Source organism: Diabrotica undecimpunctata, chromosome 8, assembly GCF_040954645.1.
Source record: "Diabrotica undecimpunctata isolate CICGRU chromosome 8, icDiaUnde3, whole genome shotgun sequence".
Taxonomy (NCBI): domain Eukaryota; kingdom Metazoa; phylum Arthropoda; class Insecta; order Coleoptera; family Chrysomelidae; genus Diabrotica; species Diabrotica undecimpunctata.
Genome location: NC_092810.1, coordinates 72,232,996 through 72,249,679, shown reverse-complemented (window position 1 = coordinate 72,249,679; position 16,684 = coordinate 72,232,996). Strand labels below are relative to the sequence as shown.

Genomic DNA, 16,684 nt, shown 5'->3' with positions numbered 1-16,684 from the left:
GAATCTACACAAGAGGTTGACAAAAAAAAGGTTAATTAATTAAGGGCCCCACGTTGGGAGCCAAAATATGTGGCGTACAAAACCGAATCTATATAAAAAAATTACAAAATGTACCAAATATAAATCAGACGTACACCCGGAAAGAAAAGTACTATACGGTGACAGTCTGGGAATGGCTCGCGTCTAGACAAAACAGTGGAGATGGTCGTGCGGTCCACAAAACAAAAAAATCCGAAGTTATATCAGGGGCGCCAGGTAAATTGGCCCACAGCCTTCCCTACGTTACTATTCAATAAACCACCAACTTACCAATAGGTTTACTACTAAAATACTAAGTAACAGTATACAACCTGAATAAATAAAAAAAAATAAATGAAATTGTCAGATTAGAATTTAGTCAATTTTAATAAATAGATTCCCAAGATAGTTGAAAATAAATACATATTACAATATTATTTAACTTTACCATAGGCTTAATAAAAAAATAATATAAAAATGCGGCTTCTACTTGCCTAACAAAAATTCATAAGTTATTTCTATTTAACAGAACAAAATGAAAGGTAAGACGTATAAAAAGTACCGGACGCTAAGGGGTGTGCGGTTCAATACCAACCAAAAAAAAATAATTACCGCAAATAGGACACCACGTGAGCTCAAGTGCGTGCGCAGAAAATAATATAAAAAAATAAATCTCAAATATATAACCCCCCCTTAGACGCAGTTTACAAAATTAAAATAGGTATGTGTAAATATTTAATTAATAAAATAAACCGCAAATAATCTTTAAAAAAAACTGTTAAAGTATTTGTAAATATGAAAATAAAAACTAACAGCAAATAATCTTTAAAAAAAAACTATTGTATTCCGTAAACAAATTAGACGGTGCTTAAATCTTCCGTTGAAAATTAATTATCGATCCATACCTCGAATTTTCATATACTTCACCGCGTGGAATTCCAGTTACAGTTCAGCGTGTCTTCAATCCAAAATCCCATACGATTGTCGCTGTACATAGACTTGTGTGACAATGTTGAAAAGTTGAAAATTACAGCCAGACGGAAAAATACGAAGAAGAAGAAGCAGAAAAAAACAAACAAACCAACCCCTTCTTAGCCAGATTAGGGGTTTGAAATATCCCAAATTGGACCGAAGCGTAGTCGGCTATTTGGACTCGTGATTAAGGCTAATTTCTTGATCTAAATACGACTCCCGGTATTCACGTGTACTGTAGATCCGCTTTTTTTAGCGAAATTGTGGATATTCCAAAAAAACCCTTCCACGAAGGCAGCAAATCCCCTTGAATATCCACACGGTTCGGACTAGTCCAGATCCCACAGGGAACAGCAGCAAAAGCAAAAAACAAAATGCCGTTTTTAATCTAGCCCAACCTTTCAGTAACACCGTCAAACCTAGAATCCCCTTCTTTCCGTCGTCTTTCCGAACACTTGACAACTTGACACACGGAGGTCACCGAATAATACCGAGATTCAAAAATTTCAATTTTATGATCCCAATTCTTCCAAGATAACTCTAGAAAGAACGATCTAAATTAGTTTCTTCACAAAAAAGAGGACGTGTTCCCTTAACTTCAGCACAATTTGCCAGACATTACCCCTATTTGAAAATTACTAATTTTATTTTCGCCACCTTGCTTATAATATAGGCAACCGCTTTTACACGTCCTGAATTATTTAAATTTTGATAAAATAGAGGTGGGACTTTCTACTTTAAATTTGGAACGTAACAAATTCATCTTGAACAAAAATGAAATACGGTATAGTATCAGTATCGCTAAATCAATTGGAAGTATTTAAATTTGAAGTATCAAAGGTTTGTTTATATTGTTTAGGACTAGACGGCAAGTTTTTATTGTCATTATTAACAATATATTTAATGTTGGAATTATTAATAATAGAGTTATCGGAATTCAAAACATTTGCATGAATATTAAAATAATTAACCTCAGAAAAAACCATATATTTAACGTGAATATTACTTAGAGTGTCGTTATCCCCTGGATCCTGTAGTGGTGGGTTTACAAATGCTAAACTAATTACTTAAAATTAACGTAAACCTTATTAAAAACTAAATAGATTCGATTGAATACTAGACACTACTCACACACCGATCCGCACTATATGAAAGTTCGAACGAAACTGCCAAGTCTTTTAATTATATTAGATTTAATAAATTACTGCTCCTGTTTATAAACATGTTATAAAATGGTTTACGTAAATGTTACATTTTTCAGGGAAATAACGAAGAAGATTTGCGTGTGATTAAAATTCATTCTTCAAAAGCCCATCAGCAGCCTATCACATGCCTAGACTGCGAAGGAGGGAGAATATTGACTGGAAGTCAAGATCACACGCTAAAAGTTCTTAGGTTAGAAGATGGTAGTCCAGTGTACACACTGCATGGCCATTGTGGACCAATTACGTGTTTATTTATTGACAGAGTGAATCCAGCGACATCGGGTAGTGGTTCACAAGATGGGATGTTGTGTGTTTGGGATTTGTTGACAGGTAAATGCAAATTAAATTAATTAAAACAGTGATTTTACGATTTTTGAAGTGAATACTTTTTATCGCTCGGTATGATGTTTTTGCACAGGCCCCAAATTATATTTAGCGTGATTTGAAAAATCGGGACGCCAGTAATCTTGCGGTAGGTATACAGTAATATACATAACATACATACATATACACTTATCTAACCTAATAAAAGGCTAGGATGACACGTCACACGGAAACGCTGTTTATCCGGTACGATAACTCCTAGCCTAACCTAGGAAATAAATCTGAACTACCAACTGACATTTAAACTTTCTGAGTAATCATATTTTCTTCTTAAAACGATACGTTTAATTATTAATACTAGTAATACTAATTACATATTAAGATCATTAATATGATAAATTTTTTCTCAAAATTGCCAAAAATATTGGTTGCTGTAATTTTAAGCTCAGATTTAATAAGTAAATTAACTTAATTACCATTTAAATGGGAATAAGCCACAATTAAAGGTTAAAGTACGTTTATTGACGTTTCAATTTCCACTTCGGAAATCGTTCTCAAAATACAAACATTAGTAAATTACCTTTAATTGTGGCTTATTCCCATTTAAATAGTAATTACTTTAAATTAATTTAAAGCTTTATGTTAGTTTAGATGTTAACTTCTAGCACCACCTAGGAAAGAAATCTGAACTATCTACTGTCATTTCAACCTACTGAGTCAACCATATTTTGTTCTTGAAACGATACGTTTAAATAATAATACTAATAATATTAATAAGAAAGAAACAATCTTATCCCAGAGACTAGACGCGACATTATCAGAAGCGAAATTGAACGGGAGATCCATAACCACGAGCAAGTTGCAGACCAAGTCCCTAATGAAGTCCCTAATGAGCAGATTCCTGAGCTTCTCATACAAGAAACTCAACCTAATAATACACAGCAGGACAATAACGAGTTGCACGATAGTCTAGTAAACGAGATGGCACGCGCTGTACAAAAGTTTAGTGGAACAAACCCACTTAGCATACCACTGCTACCAAAAATAAACTCTTCTAAGAAACTAGGGTCGCTGTTACAAATTGTGAACACTGAAGTCCTACCCAATTATATCACAGAAGCCCACACATTAGAATATTTGCATATGTTGATTTACTGTGCAGCAACAGCAATTGCTAATGTTATGGGCATTAAGATCAGAACACGACGGGGTACCAACATCGGAAGGACTAATAACAGAATAGGAAAACCTGGGAAAAACGGCTGCTGGGGAAGATTGAATTACTGCGTAGGGACATTGGACAAATAACAGAATACCTAAGAGGAGTAAGAAGTAGAAAAATCATCAAGAGCTGAAGAAATATTGTTTAACACTCGAAGACACTCACGACATGATCCAGAAAACAACACACCTCAACAATGCCTGGACACATTAAAACAAAAACTATCTGTTTACTCAGGCCGCCTGAGGAGGTACAAGGTTAGTAACAACCGGAAATGCGACAATATACTTTTTGAGCAAGCAGAGAAAACTTTCGATAGGAATCTTAATTCCACTGTAGAAAATGCAAATAATAAATCCTACCCAAGCCAAGAAGAAATTCATGAGTTTTGGGGAAACCAACTTTCGACGCCAGCTACTCATAACAACAATGCTGGATGGATTGAAGAAACGACTAACAACTGTCAACACTACAGTAATATTCCTTATGAACCTTTCACCACTGAAGAAGCCTCGAACATTATCAAAGAGCTTCATAACTGGAAATCTCCTGGACCAGACGGAGTTCAAAACTTCTGGCTAAAGAACTTTTGGAGTGTTCATGAGCTTTTAACAGTATTTATTAATAATATTATTTCTAATTCACAGGAAATACCATCATTTCTTACTCAGGGAACCACTTATCTAATACCGAAGGATCAAAGTAACACCCAAGATCCAGCCAAGTACCGCCCAATTACTTGTCTTCCAACTTTGTACAAATTGGTCACATCCTGTGTGGCCCGGCGTATCTACCAACATTGTGCTCTGAACAATATCATAGAGCCTCGACAGAAAGGATGCGCTAAGGGCTCCATGGGCTGCAAAGAACAACTTATTATCGACTCAGTCATTTCTAACCACGCATACACCAAAAAAGAAACCTTTTTACTGCCTTCATTGACTACAAGAAGGCTTTTGATTCAGTGCCGCATGAATGGCTTATAGATATATTGAAAATATATAAAGTCGATGATAATCTCGTGACCTTTTTGAAGCATATAATGGTAGAGTGGAAGACTAAAATTCACCTTCAAATACCGGGTGAAATTAATATCGAAACTGAAGATATCCCTATTAACCGGGGGCTTTATCAGGGGGACTCGTTGAGTCCACTTTGGTTCTGCCTAGCAATGAACCCACTATCTCAGCTGCTGAACTCTACTGACTCAGGATTTAGCATCAAAAATAACAACACTGTTGTAGCTAAGCTTAATCATCTGTTGTATATGGATGATTTAAAATTAATGGCTTCCATTCGAAACCACCTATATGAGATGCTAAAAACTGTACAAAATTTCTCAAATGATATCAGTATGAATTTTGGACTAGACAAGTGCCGTATACTAAATATAGTCAGAGGAAAGGTTCAGTCCGGAGGTTTCGATATGCAAGATGGCCAAAACATCGAGGCAATGGGTGAAAATGATATGTACAAATATCTCGGAGTAAAACAAGCGCGGAAAATTGACCATAAACAAATGAAAACTGAACTAACTTCGGAGTTCGTGCGAAGAGTAAGACAACTAAATCGGTCATATCTGAATAGTAAAAATTTGTTTAAGGCATTAAATACGTACGCCTGTTCCGCGCTGAGCTACTCATTTGGTATTATAAAGTGGTCAAAAACGGATATAGAGGGTCTTCAGCGGAAAGTAAGAACACTTCTCACAAAGACGCAAAAACATCATCCACGCAGTGCAGTAGAGAGAACAACATTACCGCGGTATCAAGGGGGAAGAGGACTTATGGATATAGGTGAGCAATTGGATAAACAAATTGCTAATTTAAGAACTTATTTTCAGGTACAGGCTGAGACATCTTCTTTACATCGAGCAATTTGCGCAGTAGATGATACGACGCCGCTTAAACTGAGGGAACAGGAAATGCGCATAAACCACCTGACTAAGCAAGACAAAATGCGCACCTGGATGAGTAAACCTCTGCATGGGCGACATCTCAATGAGATCAGCCAAGAATATGTCGACAATACAGCGTCGAACTATTGGTTGACATCAGGAAAGATGTTTCCCGAGACTGAGGGTTTCCTACTTGCCATTCAGGATCAGGTTATTCCAACTAAAAATTACCTGAAATATATTGTTAAAGACCCTCAAGTCCAAAATGACAAATGCCGATATGGATGCCAACTCCAAGAAACCATCCAACATCTTACCGGTGGCTGCCAGGCATTTGTCGGTACGGATTATAAAGAACGCCATGACTCAGTAGGAAAGATTATCCACCAAGAACTAGCTAACAAACTGGGACTTCTCCAAACCGACCATCTTCCTTATTATCTATACGTCCCTGATAGAATGCTTGAAAATGACAACTACAAGCTATACTGGGACCGCACTGTGCTTACAGACCAACCTTGGCCCACAATAGACCGGATCTCATACTAGTTAATAAAATTACTAGGCAAACAACACTTATTGATGTGGCGATACCCAACACCAATAATTTACGTGTTAAATACAACGAAAAGATCGCCAAGTACAGAGATCTAGAAATACAAATCAGGAGACAATGGAGAATGGAAAGTACCCAGACTATACCTATTATTCTTTCTACCACTGGAGTCATCCCGAAGAGCCTCTTAGAAAACATAAAAAAGCTGTGTCTAAATGAACATTTATATAAGATTATGCAGAAAGCTGTGTTACTTTCGACGTCCAGATGCGTACGAAAATTTTTGGGAGATACACCGACATACCAAGTCACCTAGGACTCGATAACATGGAAAGAGTCCCACCAGAGCTCAATCCTTTTGATACCGTAGGTATCTGGGATGAGTGAATTTTCCCCTTAGAGGGAGTGTGAGCCGTATGGCTAAATCTGGTTAATTACATACAGGAGATACACCGACGTACCAAATCACCTAGGACTCGATAACATGAAAAGAGTCCCACCAGAGCTCAATCCTCTTAATACCGTAGGTATCTGGGATGAGCGAATGTTCCCCTTACAGGGAGTGTGAGCCGTATGGCTAAATCTGTTAATTACATAACAATATATATAATAATACGATTAGTTTTTTCAAAATATTGCTAAAAATATTTTGCTGTAATTTTAAGGTAAGATTTAATAAGCAAAATAATTTAATTAGTGTCTATAGATCTAGATTTTTGGATCCTTCGTCGCATATATAAAAAGAAAATGATATTTAACCAACGTCATTTTATTTTTTTGAAACATAAAGTCAATAAAAAATAAAATAAGATAAAATAGTATAAATTAAAATAAAATAAAATTCGAATTGAGTCGAATCGAATAAAATAAAATAAACAATCAAATTAAAAACCATTGCTCCGTGCATAGACGATAAGAACTTTATGCTTTCCCTCCTCGATCACTCCCAGAGTGCCACAACCTCTTTTTGTTTTTTTTTTAATCCATTATAATGAAATATAATGATAATCAAAATGAAGTACCTAATTAAAGATAAATACAAGATAATAATGAAAATGTAAATTCTATATTATATTCAACAAATTTTGAAAATTACTACAATTATCAAACAAAATTTTTAAATAAGAAATTAAGGTTTTTTAAATTTTAAAGAACTTGGATATGTGGTGGTATTATAAATAAATATTAACAATTCAGTTAGCAGACATAAAATTTCATTAACCCACGTATAGTAATAACGCGCTATACGAAGTATTTACTTCTGTCGGCACTCCCTAAGTGACATGTTGAAAAAAAAAATTCCCACCTACTCTGTCCCTGGAAATATAGATCTTCTTCTTGCCAGAGACATATATAGCGAGTTGTTATCAGATGGTTTGATACGTTTAGGTAAAGGACTCCCTGTTCTCTAGAACACACACTTAGGGTTTAGGCATTATGTTTGGTTGTTTACCTCCTTACGCACTTCATAAAGGAATTTATCGGCTCACAGTTGTCCCCTACACAGTCAAATGTCTCTTTATTTGTTCAGTCTACATCTGAGGAAGATAAGCTCGATAATATAATTCGACAATTCTTCAAAGTCGAATAAGTGACCCACTCTGTTAAAATCTCCTTCTCTGAGGATCTGGCTCAACAAATATTCACTGAAACAACTCAAATTCTACCTTCTGGTCGGTTTCAGGTAAGTCTTCCCCTCATTTCTGAAACAGCACATAAAATGCTGGGCAATTCTTACAACATGGCTAGAAAAAGGTTTATTAGTTTAGCAAATAAACTCTTAAAACACGAAAATGTATACTCTCAATATAAAGCATTCATCAATGAATATGTTTCTCTTGGACATGCCAAAAAGATTCCTCTTTCTCTCACAAATGTGCACTTAGAAAATAAATACTTTTACCTCACCACTCTGTCATAAAAAAAGAATCATTAACTAACAAATTAAGGGTGGTTTTTGATGGCTCCATGACAAGTTCCAGTGGCTACTGGATAATCTCTCTTCACCCCGCGTTATATAACTTAGGACAAGGACAGTGCGAATTTGCCACTCGGCAAGTAAAGACGGGCTGGGGTGTGTTGTCGATCCCGAAAAGTGCGTGATGCGTAAGTGATAAATGCGCTTGTAAACTCCGTGTTTTGTGTTAAACCGTAAACAGTTTTGTTTCTCTCAATTGCGATAATTATCAATGTAGAATCAGTCCTTAAGTTCACTATAAATAAATCAAAGTAAAAATACGTCTTAAGTCTTTTATTGCTTCCAGTGGTCCTTAATAAATATTTTGAAGCAATTAGGTGTTCAACTACGCCTCTCTTTAATGTGGAAAGTTTGGTAATAAAGTTACCCTCTACATCCATGACACGTGCCGTTTTTTTTACTCTAGCTATTGTGTAGTGTTCGTGTCGATAACAGTGTTAAGGATATATAATTTAATGACTTGTGACGTTTTTAATATAGTAATATTTTTCCATCTTCTACGTCAGTTGCTTGGTCTATCATTATACTTCATATTTTTTTATCTACTATACTCAAATGAACTCTACATTGGTTGTTTCTTTTGTGAACAACAATCCAAAAAATTTACCTAACTAATCATCTTTTTAATTTTTCCTTTTCTTTAATTAAGTCAAATGAGTTATTATATATGTCAACATAGACTAATCCTTTAAAGTATCAACAAATCTAACGTAACACAAGATCCTATAAAATTCTTATCAATCAATAATACGATGCGTCATAAAAGAAATAGAGGAAAACAGGGAGTATGCTAATGGACAGAAATGCTATCAGTATGCTAATGCTATCAGCTATGTCATCAGAAATCAAAAATGACATCGTAGTCAATCAATTTGTATAGCTGTATACACTGGAGGGCAGGAAGCGGTAGTCAGGTAGTTGTAAAAAACGATATGGCTAAATTATTATCCTGTTCATTATTAACGTTAACTTCCACTCGTTAATTTCTCTCAGAAATTCTTTCCTGTTTTCTATCTGACTGTTCTGTTTTATATTTACGGACCAAGCAAACAGAGGTGTTCCTAGAACTGAATCGACACAATTTAGATATGTGTATCTTCACAGAAACGAAAAGTAAAGGAAGGAGGAGTGAGGTAATAGGTGAGTACATTTATAAAAAGAGGAGTTTCCATTGCTGTCCACAAGAGACTCAAAAAAATATTAGAAGCTGGGAGGAAGTAGACGAGCAGATCATAACAATGGACATTTACAGAAATAGACAAAATGAGCCTCGTTATAGGAGCATAGGCCCCTAGTAAAGACTCTAATGCGCACACAAAATATGAATTTTACGAAAAAGTAAGAGAAATTCTTTATAAATATAAATCAGAACAAAGAAATATGCATACTAGGAGACTTTTACACCAGAGTCGAAAGAAAAGGAAGCAATCCCTCAGCGGAGAAATATGGGGAAGAAAGGGTAACAATGGTGAACGACTCTTAGACAAAGGCCAAAGCTTAGACTTACAAGTCATGAATTGATTTTTCCAGTACCAATAAATCCATAAATATACATGGATACAACCAAAGAAGAAACTGCAATCAATTATTGATTACGTGAGCCAGTCAGAGAAAGCAAAGCTAAAAACAAATAACGTAAGGGCCTATCGTGGTGCAGAGTGTGGGTCTGACCAATATGTTTGAATCGCTAGTGGTCTTACCACTCAATAAACAACTAAAACCCATATATTAACCATCAGCTTAAAAGAAGAATAACTATATTATATTAAGGAAAACTTTCAAATTCCCATAATCATATCACCATAAATCATAAAAAAATTGTTTAAGAACTGCCTATTACCAAAAGAAATCAAAAGAAAAAAATATGACCGTGAGGTCACAAAATAATTTTGGTACTTACCGGTTCTTTTCTCGCGAGAAAAAAGAAACAAGATTTCAGATCCGTGGTTTAATTTCCTTCTCTGTCCTCCTGCCCCTTCTTCTTTATCACCTCAGACATCAGACAGTGTACTTCTCTCCGTTCTTTCTCTTCTCTCATCATTATGTTTACCATGTTTCTTTCATCCAGCCTGAAACCCATTCGCCTCTCGGAGTCTCCTATTTCATTTTCTCATCGCTGGTAGTTAAAAATTTGCCGCATCCCAACCTAAAGCGATACAATATAATATCGATAGCTTAAGAGATAAATCTACACAATTCCTCTACAAGATAAGACTAGCGGCAAAGCTAGGAACTGTAGATGAAGTACTACAAGTAAGTGAAAGAATGCATACACCAAGTAGCAAGGGAGACTTTGGGACGTTTGGACAAATGCAGAAAAGAAAATCCCTAATGGATCAGATATGAGATAAAAGAAACAGCAAATTGAAAGAAAACGGCATATATGACTTGTTAAGAACAAAAGATCTAGAAGACAGAAAAACCTATGTATCACTGAACATAGAACCCAAAAGAATCATGTCAAAAAGAAAAACGAACTCTCAGAGGGAGGATGTGAAAATTTACAGAGATATCTAGGAGGCAGTAGACGCCTGAAAATGTATTAAAAATGTACGAAAGGAAAGGAACAGGAAGTGGGAGATTCGCTACAAGCAATTGCTGCTAGAAACATGTAGGAATATTCAGTAGTGGTACGAGAATATATCTCAGCAGAGATTTTTGCAGTGTTGCACTGTGTAAGTGATATAATATCATGATGGTTTTCAAACTGCGGATCTGTTTTCAAAAGCGGATCAATATATACACAGATAGTCAAGCAACGATCGTGGCTCTTATAAAACCTAATCCCTAATTGTATAGCTTAAGGAGAGCTAACTCTTAAGTTTTTCTTTCTTTTTTCTTAAGTTTAATTATATTAATGTAGCAACTCTTCAATAAAATTATGTATTTTCAAACCTTTGCTTAATTTCCCTTTACAACTTATCATAAGGTAGGATTACATCCATTGACTCTTTACACAATTACTTGAATAAGACAAAAATATCTATATGTAATCATATAACTTATCTGACAAAATGACATTTATAGTAAATTTCTGTGTATTATTTTTGTTGTGTTTTTTTCAGGCGCCTGTATGTACAGCATTCAAGCGCACGATGGAAGTATAACATCATTGACATACTCAGAGAGCTACGTAATATCTCTGGGTACGGACGAACGGCTTTGTGTATGGGAACGTTTCCAAGGCCACTTGCTCAATACCATTCATGTCTCCCAAACATTTTCCAGCCAAGTTTTGATGTTAGCACAACATTTGGTAGTGACAGCCAGAAGCGGAGGTTTGATCATTTGGGATGTTCGTACGGGAGATTGTGTTCGGACAATAACGTTAGGAAGGGGCCCATTCGTCTTTATAAATCAACTAGTGTTACTGAGAGACGCAGTGTTGTGCGATTATGGAAAACAGTTAATGATCATTAGATTTCCATTGATGACACATAAGTTTGATTAATCTAAATAGATTTTCTTTAAAATTTACCATTGCAGAAATATTACTTTTTATCAGAGACATTGACTTATAGTTATGGATGGAAAACATTTAGGTATTTAATTTTATTTGTGTTACTCGTTATTGATAATTTCTTTGTATCAGAGGTTTTTCAATACATCAATGTCTCTCAATTACTAATATGTGTAGAGTGACATTATATCCGTTCTAACCAGATCCCAATTAACCTTATCGACTTCAGTCCATACCCAGTTTTTCGAATAACCCAAACTTTGATCTGCAATTTAAATCCATATTCGAAGCCTAAGCCTAGAATGTACTCGGTCATCCTATTTATTGTGCAGAAGACTTTAATTATCCGATCTCTGCTCCTACTAATGAATACACAAATAAGGAGCTGTGTAGGTTCGGCAAAAACAGCTTCCGGTCTTAATAGAGTATATATTCTTACTAATCACAGAAATAGTCAATGCTGTCCACAAGCTTAATTTTTCCTACTTGTTGGAAAATAGCAAGCAGGTGCATGATTCCTAAACAAGGGTCCTCCTCACCTACGTTGAATCCTGGAGACCAATTATTTTTCTTCTAACACTTTAGTCAAGGTGACTCATTAAAGAAAGGATCTGGATTCAAATCTGGTCAATCAGTCACTTCCGGCATATTTCAAACTCCTACACTAAGTTAATGCATTTGGATGAAAATAGCAGATCATTTATCCCTACTTTTCACCCGAGAAGCAATTGTATGACACAACAGATGTGCAAGGTGTGCATGAACACCGAGGTTGAAAAGGTCACAAACCTAAAATTTAGACATGTAACCAACGATTTCCAGGAATTTACAAATAAAAGTATTTCTATAAACTCCATATAACCCTCGGGATCATTGAACGCACATTTCTTATTTTTATATCTTTCTTTCTATCTCTTCGAATTCTTTCGACAATTGTTTCATCTGTTGCTACGTTTCCGTTTTTAAATGAAAATTTATGTATTTGTTTTTTTTTTCTTTGTTTGCTGTTTTTACCTCTATCTTTCCATCCTCAATTATTCCCAAATATTCGAGCGTCAGTACTTTCTCTAGACTTTTATTTTGCGTGAAAGTAACTGTAAAGTTCTGTTGTATCTGTTATATAGTACACTATATAATAAATATGGCAATCAAATCGTTATAGGAGAAAGAAATATATAAACCACAAGTTCCTTAGATAAATCGAAATGCGTTTTTTTAAGACATTAATTTAAATATATACTTTGAAAAAAAAAATGAAGACGCGGTTATGTTTATCAGTAAGTTTTGATCGATTTGAACGTTGGTTATTTGAACACATCTACAGTTCTCCTTAATTTTTCAAAATTACTTATATTTCTGCAATGATTTTAATTTTTGTAGTTTACGCTGCGCACCCTTGTACATAAATAGATTCAGTTGCACAGAGCTTTATGTTGAGTATTTTGGCTTTAAAGCAACTGGGTTTATTCGTCGCAACAATTTATATTTTTTGATAAATCAAGTTTAGTATGTGCCTTATACATTTTCGATAATTGTTTTTATTACTGATTTTTTGTCAAACCGTAGTTGTTTTTTAATTTATTAAATTGTTTTATAAATTATTTATTAAAATTGTCGCTGAAACAGCAAGATTTGTAGTTTTAATAAAAGCCTTTCATTAACGGGTTAAAAGAAAAAAGAATTAACAGTAGAATAACACAAATGTATGTTGACATATTCCTAATTACCTAATATTCTTAATTTAATTTTCACCATAGTTCATATAGGACAAATGTGATATTAAACTACCCCTAAATCATTATGATACAAAAGCTATATGCACATCATTCGTCAACAAAACACCGTCGTCTAATACTCGTTCTTGATAACAGAAGTTATTAAATTTAGTTAATCGATTAAAGTGGATCAACAAACATTGTAATCGACTGGATATAATTTTGTGTTTAACAGAAACCTGTCAGGTATTTCAGCTCTAAAATGGCACGCAAAAAGCAGTGTGTACAAATGTTAAATTTGTGAAATTTTTTAAGGAAAAATTAACACAACCTTTGTATAATTAGATGAATACATAGAGATAATTTTGTTTATTTTGTAATCTAAGATTTTTAACACCATATATTTACACCACTTAACGCTAATTTTCGAACTATTTATTGTTTAAACTAAAAAAGTGGACATCTCTTTTATTAATCCATTAAATAATTTGTTTAAATTAATTTTTATCATATATTATATATAATAAAAATTGTTTCAACTAACTTGATGCCTAATAATGCGCATTTATTATTGAGAATATTTCTGTTGATATATTGTCAGTAGGTACACATGTTTATGCATTGTCATATTCGATTTTGAACTTTTGAATATATCAACTGCTTTATAACTTATATTCATACCTTTCAAGATGTAAGTACTACAAATTTGGTCATATCTTGGTCTTTCAACTAAACGAAAACCACACATCTAACCTTCACCCTAAATTAGGAGTTTCAACTATAGTACAGGACCAATCTATAGGACAAAACTACACCATATCTTTGTTCGATAAGAAGAACACGAACAAAAAATCGGCTATGGCAATAATACCTCTTGATCGCAGCAAGCCGTCCAACTCGTCTATATCACAAGCATTTATAAACTAGATTGATATCAGATACCTCGCCGCTGTGATAAAAGGCCTTTATGGTAATCCGCCATGCACATTCCATGAAGTTGCAATGGGATTTCAAATAGTTTACAACCACAAATCGAATGTGATTATCAATTAGCAATAAAACCCAACAAACCAAACAAATATGAACTGAAGGCGATTAATTTAATATCATTACCAAATATCTCCAAAAGGAGATGTGAATTTTATATTACGAATATTTTATAAAAAGTAGTCCCGCTACAAGCTATATCAGTTTTGTTATTCCAATTCTAGCTAGCAAAAGAAGCAAATTTAAGACAATGCTCGAGAAATTAAGATGTTGTTGGTACTCTCACTGGAGAGCTATCTAAGCCTTATGATTTTACAAAATGCAACAAAATAAACTGTGTAAGTGCCAATACTGTCAGAGATCTTTTACAACTGTAACCGATGCACGTTTTCACGACATAAGAATAATTGATTGCGTATAGTAGATAACATAGAAATGCTAGAAGAAAATAATTTTAGAAGAATAATATTAAGAAGACATATTAGTGATGTGGTAAAAAATGCTTGACAGCAGATCTGCGATTTACAAGAAATATAAGACTTGAACTCGCTGTGTCGTTCAGACCGGGTTAAAAATAGTTTGGAGAGTTTTTATTTGAGCGAAGTTGGTCTGCTTCCTTCCATAAATAGATTAGGCGAACTCTAATGTCTTTAAGGTCGTCTGCCTTAGCGGACAGAGCGACTGACGGTGATCCGCAACGTCCCGCAGATCAGCCTCAGCGACAGTGGCCTGATGAGTTCAATTTCACCCAAATATCATATCTCCGTTCTCGAACCTAAAACGTTACAGAAAACCTATTTGTACCCTTCATTTTAACGAGAACAGAAAACTAAAAAATAACTGAAAAAAACCTGACACCCTGGGTAGATGGTTTACCGGTGCAAGTAAATAAATTTCTAACAGTCGTTTTGAAGTGTGGAATTAATCTTCTTTTTATTTCTTGATCATCTTTTCCTGTCGAGTCGAAAACCACTCCAAGGTACGTGTATTGGTCACAGGGCACAATTATGTTATTATCTTCGAATGTGATGTTCGTCAGCTCGGTTCCTATTAGCGGATACATTATTGTTGCTATATTAATTTCCAAACCCGTACTTTCTATATTACTCTTGAAGTTTTCTTGTCATATATTCCAGATCATCTTTAAACAGTAAATCATCAGTAAACTGCAAGGTATATAAACAGATCTCTCCAAAGTTTACACCCATACTTTCTATTGTTTCAGCCTTCGCAACATATGTATCTTAAAACAAGCAAATACAGCATCGTTGACGTAGACCTTGACAAGGAATCTCTGTGATAATTTATTTCCATTCTTAATTTTCGATGTTGTTCCTTCATATAAATTCTATGACACTGTGATTAGAGAAGCTTATGCTGGTTTTTAGTAATACTTTCCAGAGCTTGTTTATAGAAACTGTATCATAAGCCTTTTATAAGTCGATAACATGCTCATAATGTGTTAATAACATGAAAATATGTCAACAATATAAAAACTTGTATGGATGAAAACACTATAAAAGAAGTATTTGCATATTTACAAAAATAAAAAAACTTATATAGGTATCAAAGACCTAAGTTAGCCCAAATTGGTTTGTTAGACTAGTATTTCAATTTCTATAAAATAATTTATTATAGAACAAATATTGCTGTTTTCAAGTAAAAACAAGAATTGACGTTACAGTTACGGTGACTATTTTTGTAATTGTTAATAAAGTTTTTACAATAAATATTGTTTTTATTTGATCGAGTGTAAACGCAAACACAGTTGCGTAGCGTGAAAAAATAAATGATGCAATGAAATCTGATAAAAATTAATAGCTGCGAGGAAGGTAAATATAATTTTTGAGTTGGACCCAACAAAAAAAAAATGGAAAATTATATTAATAATACTACAAATACATGTGTCAAGGGAAGATATATCTTCTAGTCTAACTTTTAAAATGTAACTCTAATCTTTGAATTTCTTTCATTTCCTCTATAGTCAAAGTTTTAAGATACTTTAAGCATAGGTATATATAGTATCGGTGTGCATTAAGTTAGTTGGAGTATCTCACGAATAAAATAGAAGTAAATACTACCGATAAAAGGCAAACCAGTGGATCATGGGATAATAATTAAAATCTATAATAATAATATGGATTTAGATTGTGACGTAAAAAAGCTAATCAAATGGGAATGCCAGTCAAAATTCACAGATAGTAAAAATCCAAACTTTCAGTTTGTCAGGTAAACGACTATAAATAGACCAATCAGTAACTCCACAACCCAAAAGTAAATATAGGTATACAAGAAAAAATGGGTTAAGCTTCTTAATCTGCAGGACGGGTCTCTATATGCGAGTAAATTT

At 34.2% G+C, this 16,684-nt stretch overlaps 1 protein-coding gene across 1 annotated transcript in view; it reads left to right on the top strand.

Annotated features, from left to right (window-relative positions):
• The window catches only part of SCAP (SREBP cleavage activating protein), a 163,921-nt gene extending 147,857 nt beyond the window's left edge, over positions 1-16,064 (top strand). The window contains exons 11-12 of the mRNA XM_072540484.1: positions 2,252-2,525; positions 11,238-16,064. Coding sequence (XP_072396585.1) covers positions 2,252-2,525; positions 11,238-11,623 — 660 coding nt within the window. The 3' untranslated portion in view covers positions 11,624-16,064. The remainder of the gene's footprint in view (positions 1-2,251; positions 2,526-11,237) is intronic.
• The last annotated feature ends 620 nt before the right edge of the window (positions 16,065-16,684 follow it).